This window comes from Herpailurus yagouaroundi, unplaced genomic scaffold (assembly GCF_014898765.1).
Source record: "Herpailurus yagouaroundi ecotype Mexico unplaced genomic scaffold, PumYag 162, whole genome shotgun sequence".
Taxonomy (NCBI): domain Eukaryota; kingdom Metazoa; phylum Chordata; class Mammalia; order Carnivora; family Felidae; genus Herpailurus; species Herpailurus yagouaroundi.
Window position 1 is genome coordinate 61,117,377 of NW_024412403.1, and position 27,409 is coordinate 61,144,785.

Below are 27,409 nucleotides of genomic sequence, written 5' to 3' on the forward strand. Positions count from 1 at the left end.
AAAAATGATTGGTAGATTTATTGAGTTGACCCTTCATGATAGGGAATCCAAGTTAATCAGAATGTTTCCAGGTTTTTAATCAAAGGGAAGAATCTGTTCTTTCTCTATAGACATTTTCTGGTTCCTCTGTTTATATTGTACCATAATAAATCTTCAAAGGAGTCAATTTTTTTTTTCTATCAGATTTGCCATACTATTGAGGAAATTCAGATACAATTTGAATTTGACTATAATTCTCCTGAAACTAAAAGAAATATATTTTTTAATTCTAAGTTTTATTCTATTTCAGTTACACATGGTATATACTAAAAAGATAATTTGACCAAAAAATTACAGAATTGCATATTTAGAACAAACAAATATACTTCAAGGCTTTATTTATTTACTTATTTAAGAAAAATCATGAATTTGTTTTTGTTTTTGTTTTTTTTACATCAGGTGTTTTGGGGCTTAGATAAGAAACTAGCTCAACGTAAGCATTTCCCCTCTGTCAACTGGTTAATCAGCTATAGCAAGTACATGCGTGCGTTGGACGAGTACTATGACAAACACTTCACAGAATTTGTTCCTCTGAGGACCAAAGCCAAGGAGATTCTGCAGGAAGAAGAAGACCTGGCAGAAATTGTACAACTTGTTGGAAAGGTGAGTAGTTAAGTCCCATGGAGGACAGATCTAGGAGTTATACTGGTGTGTTTTAAGGACAGAGAGAACCTTGGATTCTTGCCTAGCAAAATGAGTCTTTATTAAATGTTTTTTAAAATAATGGAATTTTAGCTTAGACTTTATCCAGTAGATATTTGAAGGTCCTATTTATGTTATGGAAGGTAGAAAGATGATTATTGTTTTGATTATCTACTATTGAGTAACAAACCACTCCAATACTTTTGAGTGTTTGAACAGTGTTTTACTGCTCATAGTTTCGGGGCTGATTTTGCTTGGGCCCCTCATACAGTTGCAGTCATATGGTGGCTGAGGCTGGAGTCATCTGAAAGTTTCTTCCCTCGCAGGTTTAGTGCCTGGGCTGGGATGGCTAGAATGGCTATGGGTTAGCTGGACATTTGTCCCTCCATGTAGTGTCTCCACATGTCAGTTTAGGGCTGTCAGACAGAGTATATAAAAAGAAAGAAAGTGGAAACCAACAGCCTCATAAGCTGGGGCCCCCAAACTAGTATATCTATCACTTCTGTTTTATGTTCTGGTCAAAGCAGGCACAGAGCTTTCCTAGGTTAAAGAAGAGGGGCTTGCACTTCAAAATGGTCAACCAGAAGGAGGAACTAAATTGTTAGAGCCTTTATATTCTTTTTGATCCTCTATAGTGCTTTGCATGGTCCTGGTTATATTGTAGATGAGAAAGAAACACTGGATTTACTTTTATTTCTTGAAATAGAACATACCCATCACCAACCAAATTAGAAGTGCCGTGCTTTGGATCAATTTTATTTTTGCAGGAGCACCAAAGCTAGGAATCAGAAGGATTGGATGCTAGTTTTTTTTTTTTTTATAATAGCTGTGTGACCTTAAACACGTGACTTGTATTCTTGTGTCTGTGTCTTGATGTTTCAAAGGAGGGTGGTATAATTAAATTTGGCCAGATTAAATTCCAGAGTTGAATGACTTCTCAGATGGTATGCAGTGCTAGTCAGGATGTCTGTTTCTCTATCTGGCTCTGTTCTTTTTATTATATGTTATAAAGTCACCTCCTAATTTGTTTTCCACAACCGATAGTATTATTAGCTAACTAGCACATATTAAATACTCATTTTTTATAAATGAGTACTATGGCCCTGGTTAAGAGGAAGTAGAAACAGAAGACCTCCAGAACCAAAGACAATATAAGAAAAGACAACCACAGGGGCATTTTGTTTGTGAATATAGATCTCAAATTCCTAAATTAAATATTACTGTTTACTAGATTCTGTAGGGTATTAAAAGAATAAAATAACACAAGTAAAGTTTATCTCAGGAATGCAAATATGATTCAACACAAAATCTGTTATTGTAACTCACCAATGTAATTAATGTAATGAAAAAGGGATATCTCAACCAATGTGGAAAAAGCATTCGAAGTTCATTACTTATTTATAGTTTTTAAAAATCTCTTAGTAAGCAAGGAATAGAGGGGAATTTCCTTAATTTGTTAAAGGTAATATACTAAAACCCAGGGAAAATATTTTACTTAAAGGAAAAACTTCTGATGCATTCTGTTTAAATATCAGGATTAAAACAAAAATACTTACTATCACTGCTAATGCTCAAATACCAGAAGACCTAATCAATGATGTAAGAAAAGAGAAAACTTGTAAAGAAAGAAATTAAAATATCATTATATAATAAGAAAAATAACAATTAATAGAGAAACGATTAGAACTAATAGAAGTTTGGTGAGGGTTTCAAGATAAACAAAAAATCAAGAAAATGTTTCTGTATTAGCAATAGCAGTTAGAAAATAAAACTAAAAATAAGGTGTCCACAATAGTAACAAAAATGAGAATGTAGGAACTGATCAAAAATAACATTATTCTGTGGAAAACATTTTAAAACTAATAAATGAAACAAAATCTGAAGACATAGAGAGACAGTCCAAGGTCTTAGATAGACTTATTAGGTAGATAGCACTTTAATCTATAAATTTGATGTGATGCCAGTCAAATTCCTGGTTATATCTTTTGTACAAATTAGTAACCATTCAAAAATTCATTTGCTATCACAAATACTATTCTTTAAAAAAGAATAATAAAAAGGGAGATTTTACTCTATTGGATATCAATACAAAACATTGTGATAAAAACATGTGTTATTGGTGAAATAACAGACAAATAGATCAGTGAAAGAAAACAGAAATGTACTCAAGTATATATAGACTTTTCATATGGCAAAGATGGTATCACAATTCAAATACAGGGAGGATGGATTGTTTTAGTGATGATGGAAAACTATTTTAAATTGGAGAAAAATAAAAATGCAGCATTACCTAGTTCCACACACAAAACTAGACTCCAGATTAGCAATTTAAATGTGAAAGATGAGACTTTCAAGTTAATAGACGCAAACGTTAAGAGAATATCTCTGTAATCAATGGTTGGAAAAGGGCTTTTTAAACAAACCCCCATGCGTACACACAAGCAATTAAAAAAAAAAAGATTTTGATTTTATCAAATGCAAGGATTTTTGTTCACCAAAGTCCTATCATGGATAGAGGTGACAAAACAGATGACTGATTGGGAGGGAGTTTGCAACATCTAAAACTGATGAACTGTTACCTAACAGTTAAGTTAACAAGAAGATTAGAACTCCCAACAGACATGGACAAAGGAAGTAGCAGACAGATTATAGAAGAGGAGAAGAGGAAAAATGCAAAAGATTAAGAAGCCTGTGGAGAAATGCTCAAACGATAATGAAATATCATGTCATACCAGTGAAAATGGCAAATATCAGAAAGCTGGATAACGCCAGCTGGTGTGAGGACAGAGGAATGGTGTGCTGTTGGTGGGAGTGTCATCTGGGCTGGCATCGTGGAGAGCAGTGACAGTACTTGCTTGTATATCCTGTGACGTAGCGGTTCTGTTTCCGGATATTTATCTCAAAAGAAATTCCCAAACAGGTCCTTAAATGGACACGTTTGTGGTGGCAGGGAGTTAGAGGAAATCTCAGTGCTTTCTACGGAGGCAAAGATGGAAAATAAAAATAGAGAAGGAGCATACTGTGGAAAATGAGGTATGCAAGAGCTAGAAGCAGACTGTGTGACACACAGCAACATGGCTGGATCTGAAAAAGTGCCAAAGACACAAATAAAACTGCCTTACATAATTAAAAATACTATTACAAAATAAAATACCCATTTCACATGAATTTATGCACATAAAAGAATACACATAAGGGGCGCCTGGGTGGCGCAGTCGGTTAAGCGTCCGATTTCAGCCAGGTCACGATCTCGCGGTCCGCGAGTTCGAGCCCCGCGTCAGGCTCTGGGTTGATGGTTCAGAGCCTGGAGCCTGTTTCCAATACTGTGTCTCCCTCTCTCTCTGCCCCTCCCCCGTTCATGCTCTGTCTCTCTCTGTCGCAAAAATAAATAAACGTTGAAAAAAATAAATAAATAAATAAATAAATAAATAAAAAAGAATACACATAAAACATTTGAATACTTGCCTGTGGTTGAAGAAGAGATTAGGGAGAAAAGGGATTTAAAAAGCAGGAAAAAGAAAAGAAACAAGACCTGATCCTTACCTCTCAGGATCTTAGTTGTAAAAAGATAACAAAAGACTACAGTTAAGGGACACCTGGCTGGCTCAGTCAGAAGAACATGTGACTCTTAATCTCAGTCGAGAGTTTGAGCCCACGTTGGATGTAGACATTACTTAAATAAAATTTTTTTAAAAATGCGCTGCATTCCAGTCATTAAAAAAAAAAAAAAATAGTTAACTTACTGAGCCTGTCCCTTTCCCACAATTCCCAAGAAATTTTTACCTGTTAGTCTAATTAGGGTGATTGTAAAAGTTAAAGCTTTTGAGGCAGTGATATTTAAAGAAGCTCTAACAGCAATTCCAATAAAATAGCACTGACATAAATAAGTACATGCTTCCTATACTTTGCATTTATATAGTTGTAAACACCATGTAATGTTTTTTAAAAATTAACTGTTTATGAAATGTATAGATCTTGAAACAAACTTAAGGCTCAAAATTCAAATAATTAAGCTAGGAAGCCAGGATGTGAGGAAGAAAGTATTTCAAAAAAAAAGAAGAAAGTTAATTTATTTGTATACATACCATGTTCATAGTAGCACCTATTCACAATAGCTAAGGGGTGGAAACAACCCACTGTCCTTTGATGAATGGATAACCAAAATGTGGTGCATGTATGTATATAATGGAATATTATCCAGCCTTAAAAAGGAAGGAAAATTCTAACAACTACAGAATGGATGAACCTTGAGGACACTATGTAAAGTGAAATAAGGTAGTCACAAAAACACAAATATTGTATGATTTTGTCTAAAGCAGTCACATTCATAGAAACAGAAAGTAGAATGGTGGTTACCAGCGTCTGGGAGAGGGGGAGAAGGAGAGTTGCTATTTAATGGATGTAGAGTTTCAGATTTGCAAGATGACCAGTTATGGTAATCTGTTTCACAACAATGTGAATATACTTAACATTACTGAACTACACTTAAAACTGGTTAAGATGGAAATTTTTATCTTAAATGGTTTTTACCACAATAAAAAAAAATTAACAAGCAGTTATAAAGTGAATTTATTAATGATAGGTGATTGTGTATTGATTGTATAGTTTTTGTTTGCTTAATTGCTTATAATCACTGATCCCACATCATGGAAGTAAATTTTTAAAAATGTATTTTTTTCTCTTTTAGGCTTCTCTAGCAGAAACAGATAAAATCACTCTGGAAGTAGCAAAACTTATCAAAGATGATTTCTTACAACAAAATGGGTATACTCCTTATGACAGGTAACCTATCCTGATTATTTTCTTTTTTTATTTGAGGATTTTCTGTTGGATTTTGAAGAAAGAGCTGCCTTCACATTAGAATTCTTTTTTTTTTTTCTTCAAATGCAGACGCAACTCTGACTCAATTTATGTTCTTTGGATTGTTATAGCAAACATCTCACGATCTAATATGTACCCTTGTCTTGATTTTGCTTATTTGTGCAGTTATGACAGTATTTTCACTCATTGCCCAGCCATCTTTAAGTAGATTAGATTATGGCATAGTGTGCAGAATGAGGGGATCATTGCCTCCTTCAGAAGCTTTTCTCAATACCCCTTACAACTGCCCATGCCTCTTCTACTCTTTTCCTAAATAAGTATGTCCTACTTTCGTGCTTCATTTCCCAGTAGACTTAGTCTCTTTCTTTCTGCCAGTCTCTGTTAGATGTCCCATTTGTCTCTGCATTTACTGTGGCTTATTTAAAGTCTCCATTTCTTTTCTTTTATTTTTTTTTAATTTTTTAATGTTTGTTTATTTTTGAGAGAGAGAGACAGACAGAGTGTGAGCAGAGGAGGGGCAGAAAGAGAGGGAGACACAGAATCCGAAGCAGGCTCCAGGCTCTGAGCTGTCAGCACAGAGCCCGACGCGGGTCTCATATGAACTGTGAGATGATGACCTGAGCCAAAGTCAGACTCTTAACCAACTGAGCCACCCAGGTGCCCAAGTCCCTATTTCTTTTAAACTTTGATAGTATTGAGCCCTTTCATCATAGGCTAGCTTTTCTCCCTCAGATCATAGTTGGACTGAAGAAGGAACTGAACAAATAGGATTATGAGAATGTAGGACAAGCAGAAAATATGATAACATAAATCTCAAAAATCTGTATCAGGAAGTTAAGTTCTGGCCACCCATACAAAAATAACTCAACCAGGGGAAAATTCTTTGGAAAGCATAATACAGAATGTTCATGAAATTGTGCATGCAAGTGTGTTTGAATGTGTCAGGAAGTTGATAAGAATGCATGTGATCCAAGTTGAGTATTAATGTGTGTGTCCTCATTATTAAAAGGTATGGGTAAGTGAAAATGAACACATTAATGGGGGAAGGGGTTACTGTTCATTTTAGGAAATTACATTTTTCTGTTTTCCTATTATTCATTAAACCTTCACCCCACTATCACAAGGGAGTCTTTGCAACTCAGTTATTTTACCATTTGGGTTACTCCTTTAACTGCACTGTATAAAAACAGACCCTCAGAGATTAGATTATAGCAGTACTCAGTCATTAGATTATAGCAGTACTGTTTAATTGTTCTTCCCCTTTAGTTATTTATTTATTTTTTTTTAACATTCATTTATTATTGAGAGACAGAGAGAGACAGAGCATGAGCATGGGAGGGGCAGAGAAAGGAGGAGACACAGAATCTGAAGCAGGCTCCAGGCTCCGAGCTGCCAGCACAGAGCCCGACATGGAGCTTAAACTCACAAACCGTGAGATCATGACCTGAGCTGAAGTCGGACGCTCAACCAACTGAGCCACCCAGGCGCCCCATCTTTAGTTATTTTAATAGATAAAAAAAGAACATCACCTTAAGATAAATAAATGAATATATATCTCCATTTATGCATTCACTCCATATCCCATCTCTACCCAAAAACTCTGGATACGTAGTTGTTAGTGTTTACCACTTTTTTTTTCATTCCTTATTATCTGATAAATATAAGTAGTCTGCATATTTAAATAAAGAAGCTAATGCTCTGGTATTTTGTAGATGAAATATGAGCCTGCTTTGGATTTTATTTTGTTAATTATTTTGGCTTTCATTTTTACCCTAGGTTCTGCCCATTCTACAAGACAGTAGGGATGCTGTCCAACATGATTGCATTTTATGATATGGCCCGTAGAGCTGTTGAAACCACTGCACAGAGTGACAATAAAATCACATGGTCCATTATCCGTGAGCACATGGGGGAGATCCTCTATAAACTTTCCTCCATGAAATTCAAGGTATATTTTGTTTCTACTTAACTTTTTTAGTAGGAAATGTTTCTTTTGAATTATTTAACTATTTACAAACAATCTATTTCTCCACAGACCTGATGTGTGAAACTTGGGTTTATCATTTTCATACATGCTCAGGACCAGAACAGACCTTAAAGTTATGTTCAAATAAGAATTCTAGTGATAAAAGTTATAGTATGTCATGTCTAAAATAAATGCTGACACGTTTTCCCTTTTGTCTTAACTGCCGGGCAGTTTAGAGCTAAAATCATAGCTGGGCAGCAATTACTTTACCTCAAGTACCTATTACCAATTTACCCCCATGCTCACCTGAAATGACTTCTGCTGTTTACTTCTAAGTATCCTGTTACGCATCATTTTTAACTTTGAGGTGGATTCTTTTTTTTTTTTAATTACTCTAGTCATAAATAGATAATTAAATGAGATTATTAGTAGAAATCCAAATGTGTAAGATTGTTTTTAAAATATTTGATCAGTTGGGTTGTATTTAATTATTTCTAAATTAAGACATCCAAGTATATTTACTAATCACCTTTAGAGAAATTGAGAACGATTCTGTGGCAGTGCGTTATATATATAGTGTTTGTTTACACTATAGGTTGAAAGTAAATCTGTAAAAATAGTCACTGTAACAAGAATTTTAAAATAATTCACACTCTATGAGTCCTGTCGCTTCAATTCAAGACATATGACCCAATAACTAGATTTCTTTTTAAATGAAGTATAGTTGACATACAATAATCAGAAAAAACATTTTTTTAAACAATTTTTTTAATGTTTGTTTATTTTGGGGAGAACAAAAGCAGGGGAAGGCACAGAGAGGGGACAGAGGATCTGAAGCAGGCTCCACACCGACAGCAGTGAGCCTGATGTGGGGCTCGAACTCACAAACCACGAGATCATGACCTAAGTAAGCCAAGTCAGACATTCAACTGACTGAGCCATCCAGCTGCCTCCCAAAAGAGGGGAGCACACAAGCCGGGGAGGGGCAGAGAAAGAGGGAGAGAGGGAATCCCAACCAGGCTCCTCACTGATAGCACAGAGCCCAACAGAGCTCTGTCTCACAAACTATGAGATCATGACCTGAGCCAAAATCAAAAGCCAGACACTTAACTGACTGAGCCACCCAGGTGCACCTAATCAGAGACTTTTGATATGAATGTATGTAAAAGGTTCTTTTTTTTTAATGTTCATTTATTTTAGAGACAGAGCAGAAGCGGGGGAGGGGCAGAGAGAACTGGAGACAGAATCTGAAGCAGGCTGCAGGCTCTGAGCTGTCAGTACAAAGCCCAACGCAGGGCTCAAGCCCACGAACCATGAGATCATGACCTGAGCCGAAGTCGGACACTTAACCAACTGAGCCACCCAGGCGCCCCAAAGATTGTTTATTAAACTTCTTAAATGTCATTCAAGGGTAAACAGGATCAACAGTACATTATGGCATGTACATTATAGCAAGAGTATTATGAAGACATCAATATCATTTTTTCAAAGAATATCCAAAGATCTGAGCAAATGTTTATGGTATAATGAGTGAAAAAAATCAGGTTGCAAAAAAATTCCATATGTAATTTGATCCAAATTTTATTTTTAAAGATTAAACATTCATATGGATAAAGAAAATGTGATACACAGACACATTCACACATGTATAGTGGAATATTAATCAACCATAAAAAGGTGAAATGTTGCCAATTGTAACCTGGATGGATTGAGAGAGTATAATGCTAAGTGAAGTAAGTCATTTAGAGGAAGGCAAATACCATATGATTTCACTCATATGTGGAATTTAAGAAACACAGCAAACAAACAAAGGAAAAAAGAGGCAAACCAAAAAACAGACTCCTGTGGAGAATAGGCTGGTGGTTGTCAGAGGAGAGATGGGTTGGGGGAATGGGTGAAAGGAAGGTGAAGGGAATTAAGAACACACTGCTACTATGATGAGCACTGAGTAATGTATAGAAGTGTTGAGTCACTATAATTGTATATTTAAAACTTATATAACACTGTATATTAGTTATACTTTAAATAAATAAATGGATTATACATTCATAGGAAGAGGATTAAAAATATATGTGATAAGGGGCACCTGGGTGGCTCAGTTTGTTGAGCGGCTGACTCTTCGTCTCGGCTCAGGTTATGATCTCACAGTTCGTGGGTTCAATCCCCACGTCAGGCTCCACGCTGACAACATGGAGCCTGCTTGGGATTATACCTCTCTCTCTGCCCTTCCCCTGCTTGCTCATGCTCTCTCTGTCTCTCCCAAAATAAATAGGTGAACTTTAAAAAAAAATTTATAAATATATATATATATATGCAATGATAAATAATATAGTGATGATTTCTGATCATGTGATTCAAGGTGATATCTTTTTTTCTATTTACATGCACATTGTATCAAATTAATATCTCCATAATTTTTTATGTCATTAAATATTCTTCTGTAACATTATTTTGTGGCTGGAGAATAATATTTGCCTATTGTTAGGTATATAGGAAATTTCCAGTTGTTGGTATGGACAGCTTTGTTTATGTAGTTGGTTTTGTGTATTTTCCTGTTATAGCTTCCCAGAAGTGAAATGATTGAGTCAGGGCTTAAATATATTAAAGCCTCTTTTATACATACTGCTCAATTAAGTTGTTTTCCATAAGGATTTAAAATACACATTTTAAGATTATTTTAGAAATTTTACTTCCTTTGTTGCAATGTGATACTATGAGACCTTGAACAGTAAATTATGTTTTGACTAAATTAATTCCAACTATCTTGTACATGCTAGAGAATGAATGTAATGTGTGATACTGCATAATTTTCCCATATTTTGCATATTGTTGAGGATAAATCATCTATTGGTCGTTGAATACAGTTAGCAGGCAAAATACAAAATCAAAATTTTGTCTTCTTTCTGTTAGGTTGGAGTATTACTCCATTTATACATTTCTCTTTTTATAGGAAAATAAGGATAATTTTGACCCCTGCCTGTGTTTTAGCAGTGTACCTCACTTAACCTAATACTCAAAATATATTAAACATACATAACTTACTACCTGTTCTGAAAATTCTTTTCCAAAGGTAAATTGAATTCTGTAATGTCTTTTTTCAGGATCCGGTAAAAGACGGTGAAGCAAAGATCAAGGCTGACTACGCACAACTTCTTGAAGACATGCAGAACGCATTCCGTAGCCTCGAAGATTAGAACTGTGATTTCTTTCCTTCTTTTCCTCAGCAGTCTCTCCTCTGTGTATAGTTTCCTAAATTTCTCATCTCCAAACCCTTTGCTTCTTTGTTGCAGCTTTGAGACTAGTGCCTATGTGTGTTATCGCTTGTTCCCCTGTTTATCTGGTGGGTCTTCTATGAAACAAACATTCCTTTGTTCCAGTGTTTGAAGGGCCTCCCTGATCCTTTCTCCGAATGGTGAATGTAGTAAATATGATATATAATGGCTACACTACTGTAAACTCATATGTAGGGTGACATGCCTCCTTGTCCTAGGTTTGCCCTTGCCTCATCACCATTAAATTGTAAATGGGACTATTGCATGTACTCTCTTTGCAATAGATCTGGAGCGGAAGGCCAGATTTCTACATGTTTTGACAGGTACTTTGTGAAATGACTCAATATCTATGTGGTAAGGTTATTTGCAGCTTAGCATTTTGCTAAGTAGCTGCTTTGCAGGATATAATTACTTTTTTAAAACCATGAATGATTAATGTTCCAATTATGCATTGCCTCCCCCAGTATAAATCAGGAATGTTTATAGGAAACTGTTGGGAACTCTACTGTTTTTAAAACAGGCATTTGTGGGACTCAGCAGAGTATATGAATCAGTACCCTCTAAAAAAGTGGAAAAGGAGCCACGTGGTCAAACTTAAACATCATCTTGTTAAAGCATATTTTATTTCAGTATGAAAAATGCAGTATCAAGGACTACCCTACTACATTACTAGGAAAGTCTTTTTAAAATCACATTTAAAACAATCACGGGGAACTTGATCCACTTCGTGCCCTTTTTCTTTTCCTCAAACATCTTAGAAGCCGAAGCTTCTAAGAATCATGTGGCAGTGTGATGGGCAGTAAAATGCCACAGAGAAGATATTCAGTAGTGGTTAAGGCTGTTTGCACCATTAAGGACCAGCTGGACTGTCGTGATTCTTGGGGCCAGAGCGGCATTACATTTTTACAAGATAATGATGTGTGTCATGTGTTTGCATGTTTGTTTGCTCAGTGAACTTTTGAACAACCAGTTTGCCAGCTTACTGGCTCAAAAGACTTTTCAGAGTATCTGTAACAATAGCATAGCAGTTTTCATCCTGTTTAATAAGGATGAAATTAATTCTTTTATCTGCGAATAACAGAATCTGGGTCATGTGAAAAAAAGATAATTTCATCCTGTCTTTTAAGTATATGTTTTAAAGTAATAATTTCTGTCTTTGTGTAAGGCACACTTCAGAACAGCTCTGAGAGCAACAGTTTCTCATTAATTCTTTCTGACCAATAGTGCTGGCACCATTGCTTCCTCTTTAGGAAGAGGAAAGGGCATGTGAACATGCCTAACAACCTCAAATACCCAAATGTAATAGCATAAATAAAGTATTTATTTTATGCCTCAGTATATTATTATTTAAATTTTTAGGTCATGTATTTCTTTTGGTCCGTCAAGGAAAGTAGAGAATTCAGCAGTGGTTTGTTTCAGTCTTGCAGACTGCATGTTTTTACAGTGGCTTGCTGTTCAGGATAGATATTCTTCCATATGTAGCTTTTTTTTTTTTTTTAACTTTTCCAAATATTGGAAAATATAAAAATTATGCAATGATTCGTTAAGATGTGGACTTAATGGTGCTGCTTAATCAGTTTGCTTCCAATGTGGCCTCCCACCTAGAGGCCCGAAGACCAGTGGAATTGAAAAGGATTTCAAAAATGTTCTATTCCTACCTTAAATCTACCAGCAAACCAGGATTATGATAGTAATGAGTGATATGATGAAGAAAGTTTGACCAAGTTTGTTTTTTTGTCATTCTGAGTTTGCAATGTAATTCTTACTCCCTTTGAAGAATGCTGATGTATGGGTGTGAAGATGCTAGAGACAGAAGATGCTCTGATACTCATTGTAAGTGTCCCCTCATCTGTATGTTGTAGAACTTCAAATTGGTCACTGATCATATTTCTTTAGTAAGAACGTGTTAAAATTACAACAATCTTTTAAAAAGATGATGCAGTTCTATATTTATTGTGCTATGCCTGGTCCTAAATGGAGCCAGTTAAACAAGTTTCATATGTATTTTTCCAGTGTTAAATCTCACACATTGTACCCTTTGGAAATTTCCTTCCATCCTGAAGAACGAATAGAAGAGGCCATATATATTGCCTCCTTATCCTTGAGATTTCACTATCTTTATGTTAAAAGTTGTGTATAATTGTTAAAATCTATGAAAGAATAAAAAGTGGATTTAAATTAACATTTTTTCGTGTGTGTGTGTGTGCGTGTGGCAGGATCTGCTAAAAAACATACCACCTTGTATTTTTTTTTTATTGTTCTCAGTGTGAACTTTTAAATTTTTTGTTTCTCCCTTTCTTTATAGATTGTTCCTTAAGATCATGAAATTGAGTTGGGACTCTCACTATAGACTATATAAAGCTCACTATAAAAAGCCCTATAATCATAACCAGTATGATTTGGAAATGTAGTACACAGAATCGCATGCCATTCTGAATATTACTTTAAGTTGAAAAAGTGAATCGTTTCTAAAAATGCACTTACAAATTAAAGGAGATCAATCGTACTCATTTCTATTTTTGACAAATGACTAAAACCTTGTTATTCATTCATAGATTTTTCAAGCTAAATCAGTTAAGATCCAATGTAACAGCATGTTACTGGGACATATTTTATGTCTTTATTTTTTTTAATTTTTGTAATGTTTGTTTGTATTTGACAGAGACAGAACGTGAGTGGGGGAGGGGCAGAGAGTGAGAGGGACACAAAATCCAAAGCAGGCTCCAGGCTTTGAGCTATCAGCACAGAACCCAATGCAGGGCTCAACCCACGAGCTGTGAGATCATGACCTGAGCTGAAAGTGAATGCTTAACCCACTGAGCCACCCAGGCACTCCTATTTTATTTCTTTAAATGTATTTTTAACAACTTCCAAGGGAGTAAAGAAACAGTGTGAAGTGAACAACTCTGTATTACTATCAAGTGTCAAGTTTATCTAGAGAAATACTTAAAAATCCATAGGAAAGCATATTCATTATAGAATGTTTGGATAATTTATAGTCCACTTGGTAATATCCCAGTCTCTTTGGGTTATTCTTTTAATATATTGCTACAATATAAGAGCACAAAGAAGGAAAGCAACTTTCCCAAATGAGCTGTGATAAAATGCCACTGAAGTTGTTTTAAGGGCCTCCCTTTCGTTTGTGTTACCCCAGAAGTTGACTGAGACAAGTGCTTGAGTGCAGGGAGTTTTATTTGGGATGGGATCTCAGGACACACCAGTAGGCGAGGAGAGAATTCAGACAAAATTGAAAGAAGCCAATAAAAATTCATTATCAAGCAAGTCAACACTTCAGAATATTAAGCATAATGCTCCTGGGGAATTCTGGGAACAACCGAAGTATATGCACCTCAGGTATCCCACCTGTGGTACAAAAGAACTGGGGGACTTTCATCAGTCATTGATTGATAGCCAGCTCCTGTCAGTCTTCCAGTGAAGGCTGTTCCCACAAAGACTGGGAGAGTTAATGCCCAGCACTTGCAAGTAGGTAGATCAGGCACTGGTGGCCACAGAAACCCCTGCAAAGAGATTGGGTGCAGGTAGTTAGGGGAGGTTGGGCTGGTGTGCACCAAAATGGTAGTCATGGCCAAGGAGATTTAGATGGACACTGCTAGCAACTGCTTCAGGCTTCTTAAGAACCCAGGGTGAAAAAGATCATTCAATAAGTCACTGAAAAGCCATTGTTCTGCAAAATAAAGAAGCACCCAATAAAAGGATCTAGACACACTTTGAATCCAGGCAGCCTGATTCCAGAGAGCATACTCTTAATCACCACACTACATTCTGCCTCTGTATTTGAAGAGTTTTTTTTAAAGAGAAAATAGTATACAAACCAAGTATGGTTATAAATAGATGTGGGGTTTAAAGCAGCTTCTTGCATTAATGAGGATGTTGGTCATTTATTCCAACCCTCTCATTAATACAAAAGAGCAAATTGAAGTCCAGAGAGGTTAACTGGTTTGCCCAATGTCACACTGCTACTTAATAAAATTCAGGCCTCCTGATTTTTAGTGTCTACACTAAATCATACTGTATATATATTTCCTTATGTATGTATGTCTCATTCAGAACCAGGAAGTTGGTATGAATAAATGTGAGCCATAAAGACAGATAAACCAGAAGAAAAGTAGGGAGAAATGACTGGCCAAACAAGGTGGTCATAGACAGTGTGGTGACTCACTTATTTAAAAAGGAAAATGTGACTGAGAAACTGTTAGAGTTTGAGCCAGAGTTTAGAGAGGTGAGTCTAGAAATAGATAACCATTTTATTTTTTTTAATTTTTTTTTTTTTAACGTTTATTTATTTTTGGGACAGAGAGAGACAGAGCATGAACGGGGGAGGGGCAGAGAGAGAGGAAAGGAAGACACAGAATCGGAAGGAGGCTCCAGGCTCTGAGCCATCAGCCCAAAGCCTGACGCGGGGCTCGAACTCACGGACCGCGAGATCGTGACCTGAGCTGAAGTCGGACGCTTAACTGACTGAGCCACCCAGGCGCCCCTAGAAATATATAACCATTTTAATCAAAATTGTAAGAAGTCATCGTAGTGTGGAGGAACAAGAATAAACAATGACATATTTTCCAAAGGGCTTGTATCCAGAATACATAAAGAGCTACAAAAAAAAAAAAAAAAAAAAGTGACAGATCTTAATAGATAAATGGGTAAAAGACTTGAACAAGCACCTCACTTAATGGTGCATTGATACATGAAAAAGATGCCTAGCTTCTCGTCACCAGAGAAATGTCAATTAAAATTACAATGTGATACCATTTCATACCCACCCAAAGGACTAAAATGGAAAGAACAGAGAATACAAGTGTTAGTGAGTTTGAGGAACAACCAGAACTGTCACACATGTGGGAACATAAATCTGTGTGTTCGTTTTGGTAGTATCTACAAAGTTGAATTAGGAATGCCTAATAATGTAGGCATCCCATTCATAGGTCTGTACACAATGGAAATGATTACGTGTATGTTCACCAAAAGACATGTACCAAAATGTTCATAGCAGCACTATTTGTAAAAGCCCCAAAACTTGGAAGAATGGATGAGCAAATTGCATGTTCACACAATGAAATACTCTATAGAAACCAGAGTTAATGCAACAAGGTGCATGAATCTCAAAAATACAATGTTTAGTTAAAGAAACCAAACAATATATACTATATGATCCCATTTATATCGAATTCAAAAACATAAAACTAGTACATGGTGTTTGAAGTCAGGATAGCAGTCACACATGGTAAGGAAGGGGATGTTAAAACAGGAGGCTAGGATGTGGGGGAATTCTGGGGTGTTGAATACGCTCTGATTTTTGTGGGTCCGGATTACATGGGGTGTTCATTTTGTAAAAATTCACACACAGGATTTATGCACTTTTCTGTATATATGTCATATGTAATAGGTGACCAAAAGAAAAAAGCTTACACTGAAGGATTTCTATTTATTTAAAGTAGTTTCGCACTAAGATAATATGGTGGGTTTAAATGCTTTGGGGTGACTGTCGGTTAAGTGTCTGGCTTCCGCTCAGGTCATGATCTCCCGGTTCCTGCTTCAGGCTCTCTGCTTTCAGCACAGAGCCTGCTTCAGATTCTCCCTCTCTCTGCCCCTCCCCCCCAAGCACTCTCTGCCTCTCTTAAATAAATAAACTTAAAATAATAATAATAAATAAAATTCTTTTAAATTCTACCTAATAATAAAATCATGTTTTTGTTTGTTTAATTTTCAAACTTGCACTTTTGTAGAAGTGGTGATAGATTTCAATCTTTCAACTCGGGAACTTTCCATTCTCTTTGCAACTAGTAACTTAATTTGTCACACAGGTGACCAGGAATTGGGGAATAGTCTGTAATCAAAACAGTGAAGCTAATGAAGCACACCATCATAAAATACAATAGCCACTCACAAACAAGCATGTACCCGGGTGCCTGGGTGACTCAGTCAGTTGAGCGTCCAACTTTGGCTCAGGTCAAGATCTCACAGTTCACAAGTTCAAGCCCCGCATCAGGCCCTGTGCTGATAGCTGAGCCTGGAGCCTGCTTCAGATTCTGTGTCTCCCTCTCTCTCTCTGCCCCTCCCCCATGCGTTCTCTCTCTCTCTCTCTCTCTCTCTCTCTCAAAATAAATAAAAAAATTTTTGAATTAAAAAAAATGAAACAAGTATGTGTTCAGACATTCCTGAATACATATCATGGTCCTCAAAGCAGCAATGGATGACTATTTTGAAAGGTTTTGATGTTTTAAGTATGCACATGTGTCTTAATTAGCTATTTCTAAAACTCTGAAGAAATCTATGGGGCTGTATTTATGACAGAGATTTCCAGGCCCACCCCAAATGAACAGAGTTGAAATCTATTCTAGGGAAAGGATATAGGAATCAATTTAACAAACGTCCCAGGTAATTCTTACCATGGGAAATTTCTGTGGAACAAGTATTTTTATTCATGCTTAGATATGAAAAGTAACAAAGGCTTAAATAAGTATTCTCCCAATGTTAACTAGGTTTACCACAGTCTCAGTGTTACAAAATTTTGTTGAACTCTTTATCCTATGAGCCATCCCTTGTTACTGACCTTAATTTAAACACTGCTCTGCTGATTTCCATGTATTCTGACTGATTTAGATTCAGAATAGTCTGACAGTAGGACAGAATGTTCCTAAATCATGACATTTCAACAGCCACAATTGTTATACGTACAGATTTCAAGCAGGATTGTTATAGTAGTTGTGGGTATTTACTGAATGCATCAGCTGTTTCTCTCCTGTGCATTTGTTTATATGCAGGAAAATTCAAAAGGGAATCAAAATTCGGTGACATATTCGAATTTTGCCGCACACAGGCTTAGTTTGTGAATATAATTCTAAAAGAATATAATTTAGTCCATTTTTTAAAAATAGCATTTGTCTTGGGATTCAAATTCCTTAAAAAACAAAACAAAACCCACCAAGAGGGGCGCTTGGGTGGCTCAGTTGGTAAAGCGTCTGACCTTGGCTCAGGTCATGATCTCACTGTTTGTGAGTTCGAGCCCTGCATCGGGCTCTGTGCTGACAGCTCAGAGCCTGGAGCCTGTTTTGGATTCTGTGTCTCCCTCTCTCTCTGCCCCTCCCCTGCTCATGCTCTCTCTCTCTCTCTCTCAAATAGTAAACATTAGGAAAAAAATTAAATAAAAAAATCCACTAAGACAATTTTTTTAGTTTGATTTTTCAACCATCATCTGAATGGCTCCTATCCTGTTATAACTCCCAAAGAGCCAATGACATCAAGCATTTATTAGATGACTTAAAATTGCACTAAAAGTTTTGGATACCCTGTATAAAAGCCAGATCGCCTTCAATTACATAAAATCATATTCATGGCCTTATTTTTAAATTTCATGCTTTATTTTAAAGTCATTAGAAAGACCTTTGACACTTGTCCTAAAAATACAGTGTAGGACAGTAGCATGGTGTTGCAGGTTGGATTCATTGGAAACCTACTGAGATGGAGATGGGGGTATGAGTGGTACCTTTGGAATTAACATTGAGAAAAGAAGGGGCAAAACGGGGTGTGCATAGTGGAAATCAAAAGACAAAGCAGGCCTGACGAAACCTTGACCACTCCTGCGGGGAAGGTCTGGAGCAAATATTGCCTGTCAGAGTTGACATGCATCTGGCTGACATGGCTGGGCCTTAGTAGTCCTGCCTCCCTTGTACTCCAGGTTGAGGCTGCCCTGTGAGGACATGACCTCAGGTGAGGTGGCATCTGCAGACCTGACCCAGAAGGAGCTAACAGCAGGAGACTGCTGAACTCTCCTGGCAGCGGAGCGACACATCACACGTCTCTCCTTGAAGGGATATCTGCACAGCATGGCTCTGTGTCCGTGAGATGGTTTTCAGAGACAGACATGCATAGTATACATTTTAACGTATAAGAGGCAAACATTTAATACTTCATATCCAAGGTTTCAAGGATTTACGTAGGGAGGAAGCCAAACCAGTAAACATTAAGTGAGGTTTTTTTTTTAAGTTCCTTCCTTTATTTATTTATTTTTTTTTTTTTTTGAGGGAGAATCCCAAGCAAGCTCCACACTGTCAACACAGAGCCCAACACGGGGCTTAATCTCACAAACCATGAGACCATGACCTGAGCCGAAATCGAGAGTCGGACGCTTAATCGACTGAGCCACACAGGCACCCCAAGTGAGTTATTTTTAAAGACAAATCTTAAGTATAGAAAGTTATAGACAGTAAAAAGATACAACAAAAATCATGAAGGTAGACTTTAAGCCAGAAACTTCAGCAACACTGCCTGTAAGTTAAAAACCAGACTGATTGGTTTAGTGCCTGTTAAAATGTAAGTGCTTGCCAAATACTTTTTTTTTTACATTATTTTAAATGTTTATTTATTTTTGAGAAAGAGAGAGAGTGTAAGCGGGAGAGGGGCATGGAGAAGGAGACACAGAATCCAAAGCAGGCTCCAGGCTCTGAGCTGTCAGCACAGAGCCCAATGCAGGGCTCACATTCGCGAGATCATGACCTGAGTCAAGGTTGGACACTCAACCGACTGAACCACCCAGGCACCCCAAATTCCTGTTATTTCAGACTTGCTCAAGTAAGAAGTAACACAATGTACTTCTGAAGCTGTTTTGTTTCTTGGAGGTGTCTTTCGGACTTTCCAATAGGAATTTTGGATGTGCCACACTGCCTGTATTTTATCCCAAATCCAGTGATCAATTTATTTGAGCTCTCCATTTATTAGATAATTTTATTCACAATTCTTTGCCCATTTAAAAAAATGGCCTATGTAGAGTCATTCTATTGTATACCTGAAACTAATATAATGTTGTATGGTAATTAATTATACTTGAATACAATTTTTTTCAATGGCCTATAGTAAGAGTCACTTTACCATATCCTCAAAACATATTTTCCTTTTTTTAAAAAAATTTTCTAAATGCTTTTACTTATTTTTGAGAGAGAGACAGACAGAGCGTGAGCAGGGGAGAGGCAGAGAGAGAGAGAGAGAGAGAGAATCTGAAACAGGCTCTAGGCTCTGAGCTGTCAGCACAAAGCCTGACATGGGGCTCAAACCCATGAACAGCAAGATCAGACCTGAACCATGAGATGCTTAACCGACTGAGCCACCCAGGTGCCTCTCAAAACACATTTTCATGAAATTAAACTAATCCCTAGAAACTTTGTAAACAGAAACACAGGCTATAGAGTCTATATATTGAGTGAAATGGAGAGATACACCTTGAATTTACAGCAAAATGAATCAAAGTATAGGTGATATCACAAACATGACAAGAACAATGGACTTGCTTTTTGAAAAAAGAATTCCTGGATTACAGTTACATAATATGTTTAACTAATGTATGTATATGTGTATTTCATACTAGAGCTTTGAAACAGCTGTTCTCCTTACCATCCTCATCATCTCCTGAGAACTTCACTCCAACAATTATCTCATACTTAAATTATCACCAGTTGCTCCTGTTCCAGTAGGCTCTTTCCTCTTTGTCCGATAGCAGGGACAAAATATCATGGTCACTAAGAGCATAAGATCTCAAGATAGACTGTCCAGTTCCAAATACCAGCTCTGCAACTTGATAGCTGTGTGACCTTGGACAATTAACCTCTCAGCTTTCTCATCTGTAAAATAGGGATGATGAAAATATTTACCTGTTTTAGTTAGGATTAGTGACAGAAATCCAAAATAATGTGGTTAAAATAGGTCAAAGCTTATTTCTTTTACGCAAGTGTAAGCACATGTGAGTAAGATAATGATCTTCAGCTACCCAAGTATGTTTGCTCTTCTCCATCCTTAATATGTGTCTTTCATCCTCAAGTCCAAGATGGCTGCTCCAGCTCCTGCCATCAAGCCTACAAAGCATATTCTATCCAACAGAAATAAGAATAACATATCCTTTTCCTTTAAGGACATTTCTAACACATAACTGACCGGTACTGAGTTACAAAGCCCTATCTGTAAAACAAGTTGGGAGATGTAACCTTTATTCTAGGCAGCCATGAACCAAGACAAAGTTGAGAGTTTCTCAATGGCAGTGGCATCATCCCTAGGGGTGTTTGGGAAATTTATGAAGGTCTTTAAAATTTGTTACCCTGGGGTGCCTGGGTGGCTCATTCAGTTAAGCATCCGACTTCAGCTCAGCTTGTGATCTTATGGTTTGTGGGTTCAAGTGCAGCATCAGGCTCTGTTCTGACAACACAGAACCTGCTTCAGATATTCCGTCTCCCTCTCTCTCTCTGCCTCATCACCATCCCCCCCCCACCCTGCTCTCTCTACTTCAAAAAGAAATAAACATAAAAAAATTGGTACTACTCTTCTTTTAAAAATAAAATAAAAAATAAAATGAAAATGAAAATAAAACTTGTCACCCTGAACGTGTGTTTGTGCACGTGAGTGTTTTTTGAGTGGGGAATTTTTAGTCAGGGATATTTAATGGGCAAGGCCAAAGATGTAGATATTTTGAAATGTAAAGGAATGAAAAATCACCCTGTATTCTGCCTGAATTTCACATATCCCACTGGAAATTCACATAGGTTAAGAATTTGTTTATAATTATCTGTTCCTACATTCATGAAAAGTTCTGAATTTTAATATCATCAAATGTATTCATCCTTCATGATTGGTACATTTTTGTATATTTTTTTGAAAATCCTGGAATTCATGAAGAGATTCTCTAATATTATCTTCTGAAAGTTAAGTTATTTGTCTGTTGGGGTGCTTTGGTGGCTCAGTCAAGTGACTGACTTCAGCTCAGGTCAAGATCTCACAGTTCGTGAGTTTGAGCCCCGCATAGGGCTCTGTGCTGACAGCTCAGAGCCTAGAGCCTGCTTCGGATTCTGTGTCTCCCTCTTTCTCTGCCCCTCCCCGACTCACGCTCTGTGTGTGTGTGTGTGTGTGTGTGTGTGTGTGTGTGCATGTGTGTGTGTCTCTCTCTCAAAAATAAACATTTAAAAAAAGTTAAAAAAATCATTTGTCACATTTTGGTGTGGTGGAAGGTATAAGAATCTGATTTCATTTGTCCACATGAATGCCCTATATTCACAGAACCAGTGACTATGAAGTCCATCCTTCCCCCATGCCTATGCAGTATCACTTCTGTCATAAATCAAGAGTTCACATAAGTGAGGAATTTCAGGGGTCCCTGCCATTTTTCATTGTTTATGTTTGTCTATCTCTGTGCTATTACTACTCTGTTTTTATTACTATAGTTTTATTAATAAATTTTGATGTGTAATAGGATAAATCTTACCACTTTGCTGTTCTTATTTTGCCTGTTCGTTGCAGTTCTAGAACAAGATTGTAATTTTAATTAGACTTATATTTAATCTAAATTTGAGAGATGTTGGACATTTTAAAATATTGAGTATTCCAATCTGTGAACATACTACATCATTCCATTTATTTTTATCTTCTTTTGTTTTTTTTTTTTAATTTTTAATGTTTATTTATATTTGAGAGAGAGACAGACAGACAGACAGACAGAATGTGAGCCAGGGAGGGGCAGAGAGAGAGAGGGAGACACAGAATCAGAAGTAGGCTCCAGGCTCTGAGCTGTCACCACAGACATGAGGCTCAAACTCACAGACGATCTCAGGTGAGATCATGACCTGAGTCCAAGTCCTAGGCTTAACAACGGAGCCACCCAGGCGTCCCTATTTTTATCTTCTTTAAAGTTTCTTAATATCGATTACAAAAATTTTAAAGAAGCCAAGTACAATTCTGATGACATTTATTTTTAAGCATTTAATACTTTTTAGCAATGCATGTATTTAGCTCCTTTAAAAATTTTTTTTTGGGGGCGCCTGGGTGGCTCAGTCGGTTAAGCGTCCGACTTCAGCCAGGTCACGATCTCGCGGTCCGTGAGTTCGAGCCCCGTGTCGGGCTCTGGGCTGATGGCTCAGAGCCTGGAGCCTGTTTCCGATTCTGTGTCTCCCTCTCTCTCTGTCCCTCCCCCGTTCATGCTCTGTCTCTCTCTGTCCCAAAAATAAATAAACGTTGAAAAAAAATTTTTCAAAAAAAAAAAATTTTTTTTTTTAATGTTTATTTATTTTTGAGAGAGACACACACACACATACAGATTGTGAGCGGGGGAGGGGCAGAGAGCGAGGGAGATACAGAATCTGAAGGAGGCTCCAGGCTCTGAGCTGTCAGCACAGAGCCCAATATGGGGCTTGAACTCATGAGCTGTGAGATCATGACCTGAGCCAAAGTCGGATGCCTAACCGACTGAGCCACCCAGGTGCCCAGCATGTATTTACCTCTTAAAAAATTTTTTTTCGGGTCTCCTAAGTGGCTCAGTTGGTTAATCATTCTTCTTGATGTTAGCTCAGGTCATGATCTCAGGGTTGGTGAGATCAAGCGCTGCCTCAGGCTCTGACAGAGTGGAGTCAGCTTGGGATCCTCTCTCTGCCCCACCCCTGCGCCCTCTCTCTCAAAATAAACTTGTAAAAATATTTTTCAAAGGGGCATAAGGAGCAGGGACTTGAACAGATATTTATTTATAAACCTATGTTCACAACTACCAAAACCTGGAGGTAGCTCAAGTGTGCATTGATGGATAAATGGATAAATAAAATGTGGTATGGACAACAACAGAATATTCTTCAGCCTTAGAAAGGAAGGAAATTCTGACATATGCTACAACATGGATGAATCTTGAAGACATTATACTAAATGAAATGTGCCAGTCACAAAATGATAAATACTGTAGTATTCCACTGATGTGAGGTTCTTACAGCAGCCAAATTAATAGACAGAAAGATTAGTGGTGGTTGCCAGGGTTTGAGGAAAGAGGTATGGGTGTCATTGTTTAATGGCTATGGAATTTCAGTTTGGGAAGGTGAAAATGGTTCTTATGGATGGTCGCACAACAATGTGAATGTACTCAATACCACTAAATTGTATACTGTACTTAAAAATAGTTTAAATGTTAAGGCTGGTTCAGTTGGTAGAACATGTGACTCGAACTCAGGGTTGTGAGTTCAAGACCCGTGTTGGGTGTAGACCTTACGTTTTTTTAAAAAAGTAAAAAAAAAAAAAGTTAAAATGTTAAGTGTTATGTTATATATATTTTACCACAACAAAATCTTAAAAAAACACCTCAAAACCCTAGCATAAGGTATACTTCATAAAAGTACTTTTTTTGTTTATACTTCTGGAAATTTCCCATATACACACATACATACTTAAAAACACTCAGAAGCGTAACATACATGTTACTACACATCAGATTTCTTTTTTACCTATTAATACATGTTGGAGAGCTAACCATTTGTTTGCACGAACTTCTATATCATTGTTTATAAAGGCCAAATGATGTTATGTTGCATGGCTATGTCATTATTTCACTTTTACTTATTTTTAATTTTAATTTTAAATTAAACTTTCTTTTAGAAAGTTGTAGATTTACATGCACTCATAAGAAATAATACAGAAAAACATGTATCCTTATTCAGTTCCCCTAAATGGTTAACATCTTGCAAAACTGTAGTATAATTATCACAACCAGGATAATATCATTGATACAATTCAGCAGTCTCATTCCCATTTCCCCAGGTTTCCTTCTTTTGGTGTGTGTGTATGTACGTGTGTGTGTGTGTGTGTGTGTGTGTGTGTGTGTATGTGTGTGTGTGTGTGTATTTAGTTCCATGCAATTTGATTACATATGTAGGTTCATGTAAACAGTTCGAACACCACAAGGATCCCTGCTGTTGACTCTTTGTAACCACACCTCCTCCCTCCCACCAGCCCTTTGCTTTCCAACCCATCCCTAATCACGGCACTTAATTTTTATAAAATTTTTATCATGAAAAATTTCAAATATACAGAAAAGTGGAGATAATGGTATAATAAACCCCAATGCACTGGTTAATGATGTTGAACAATTATTGATATTTTGCCACATTTTATTTATTATTTTTGCTGAACTATTTTGAAGCAAACTATACCCATTATGACATTTCTCCACTAAATATTTCAAAATCCAGCTCCAAAAATTAAGGGCTTTTTTTTTTCTTTAATTTTTTTTTTCAACATTTATTTATTTTTTGGGACAGAGAGAGACAGAGCATGAACGGGGGAGGGGCAGAGAGAGAGGGAGACACAGAATCGGAAACAGGCTCCAGGCTCTGAGCCATCAGCCCAGAGCCTGACGCGGGGCTCGAACTCACGGACCGCGAGATCGTGACCTGGCTGAAGTCGGACGCTTAACCGACTGCACCACCCAGGCGCCCCAGGGCTTTTTTTTTCTTACCTAATGACAGTAACTGACAGTTACATAACCACATAACCACAATTATGCTTAGCAAAAATAATTTCTTAATATTAGCTAATACACAGATGGTATTTACATCCCCCCAATTGTTTTTAAATACGTTTATTTATTTTTGAGAGACAGAGTGACACAGAGCGTGAGTGGAGGAGGGGCAGAGAGAGGAGACACAGAATCCAAAGCAGGCTCCAGGCTCTGAGCAAGAGTTCGGCACAGAGCTGGAACCCACGAACCATGAGATCATGACCTGAGTCGGACACTTAACCGACTGAGCCACCCAAGCACCCCTTCCCCAATTGTTTTTAAATAAATTCTTATATATGTTTTCTTCAAATCAGAATGTAAATGAGATCCACACAGCACATTTGGTTCTTATGCTTCTTAAGCTTTTCTTAATCAAGAGTAGACCTTGGGGCTCCTGGATGGCTCAGTTGGTTAAGAGTCCAACGCTTGGTTTCCACCCAGGTCATGATCCCACGGTTAGTGAGTTCAAGCGCCACATCTGACTCCACACTAACAGTGGGGAGCCTGCTTGGGACTCTCTCTCTCCTTCTCTCTCTGCCCCTCCCCGCTCATTCTCTCTCTCTCCTTCTCAAAATAAGTAAATAAATTTAAGTATATATATTTTAAAAAAACTGATCATGGGTTTACCTTTTGTCAGCCAATCCATTGACTTTAACATCCTTGTATTTCACTTAATGATCTTAGCAGTCATTGATGATTATTGCCTTGATTGAGACTGCCCAATAGAACTTTCAGTTGAGTGAATGTTCTAAAGCGATGCTGTCAGTATGGTACCTAAGTCAGTTGAGCTCTTGGAATGTACTAGTGTGACTGAGGAACTGAATTGTAATATTCACTAATTTAAATTTAAATAGCAAATTGTGGTTAGTGGTTAGGGTTATTGGAGACCACAAATCTAGGTCCATTATTTCACACTTGTGATATCAAATTTTACCATCCCTTCTATAATTATTAGCTGAGATTCTCCTAGAAAAAAGGACATCCAGGATGGCTTTAAATTAAATTCACAGCTTGAAGTTTCTTTGGACCACCTAGGTCTTGCGGATATGGTCTGCAAAGCAGAATAATGGTTGGTTTATAACTGCAAACTTTCAGGTCTGTGCTCCCCAACTACCTTCTAATTTCTTATAGGTGAGAACACGGGATGGGTTTTCTTCAAGTTCGTTCCCTGCTTTATGGGAATGTGGTTCCTGTTAGAATCTCCACACTGGGATTTTGTCTTCTGTCATTTTCCTCCCTGGGCCTTGAAAACTGAACTTTAGGGTCTGGCCAGGTTCAGGGCAAAAGCAGCTTCATACTTGACTCATTTTTCTGTGTTCCTTAGACATTGGCTTGATAACTCTTACTATCTTGTCAGCTCTCTAATTATTTACACAAGATTTCTGGAAATATTTTATGAAGTATTTTTAGTTATGCTTAGTGGGAAGGTTGGCCCAATGATGTGGCCCACTCTATTTCCAAAATTAGAAATCGAACTCTATCCTGTATTCCTTAAACCTCACACAACTCTAAGGAGGGGTTATCTTTTTTTCCAAGATAAAGAAGCAGATGAAGCACATTGAAGAAACTTGCATATAATCACACAGCTAGTGGACATCGGAGCCAGGATTTAAATCCACTTCTATTTTACTCAAGGCTTTTCCCTTAACCACCCAACTATATGCCTTATTTATACTGAAGGCTTATTTATACTGAAGGCTTTTGGTGGCCTTTATGAAAAGTAATTTAACTTTTTTTATTTTGCTTATTTACATTATTAGTTAGCAATGAACCCAGAGGCTAAATAAAAAGGTGTTTAAATATTAAAATCCAGTTCTACTTTTTTTTCCAGTTCTATTTTTAACGCATTAGTGGCTGCTACCAAAAAAGTTCTGGAGTTAAAATATGCAACTGAAGAAAATGATGAGGTGTTAGGATAAAAGGAAAAAGGACACAAATAAAAATAGTACCTGTAGTTGTCCTGTTGGTGAACTGGCCATAGCTCCTTTACCAGACCAACTGGATGTTGGCCGCTAAGAACTCACAGTACATTTGTACTGAAACTCGCCCTCAACCCACAGCAGGTGTCACAACTGGCAATGCCTAGAAGGTTAAGCACTCTATGTCTGCGCTTCTCCCCAACCCCCACACCCAGTGGTCACAAGCCAATATGAGGGTATCAAAGACTAATCCTCAAGGGCACCTGGGTGGCTCTGACTTCAGTTCAGGTCACGATCTCACAGTGGTTCATGAGTTTGAGCCACCATTGGGCTCCCTGCTGTCAGTGCAGAGCCTACTTCAGATCTCCTGTCTCCCTCTCTTTCTGCTCCTCCCGTGCTGCTCTCTCTCTCTCTCTCTCTCTCTCTCTCTCTCTCTCCCCCCCCC

At 37.3% G+C, this 27,409-nt stretch overlaps 1 protein-coding gene across 3 annotated transcripts in view; it reads left to right on the forward strand.

The window, feature by feature from the left end:
* The window catches only part of ATP6V1A (ATPase H+ transporting V1 subunit A), a 57,923-nt gene extending 45,001 nt beyond the window's left edge, over nucleotides 1–12,922 (forward strand). For all 3 annotated transcript variants that reach the window (XM_040484538.1, XM_040484537.1, XM_040484536.1), the window contains 4 exons: nucleotides 439–642; nucleotides 5,369–5,463; nucleotides 7,279–7,450; nucleotides 10,570–12,922. In XM_040484538.1, the coding sequence (XP_040340472.1) occupies nucleotides 439–642; nucleotides 5,369–5,463; nucleotides 7,279–7,450; nucleotides 10,570–10,662 (564 nt within the window). In that variant the 3' untranslated portion in view covers nucleotides 10,663–12,922. The remainder of the gene's footprint in view (nucleotides 1–438; nucleotides 643–5,368; nucleotides 5,464–7,278; nucleotides 7,451–10,569) is intronic.
* Nucleotides 12,923–27,409: the final 14,487 nt, after the last annotated feature.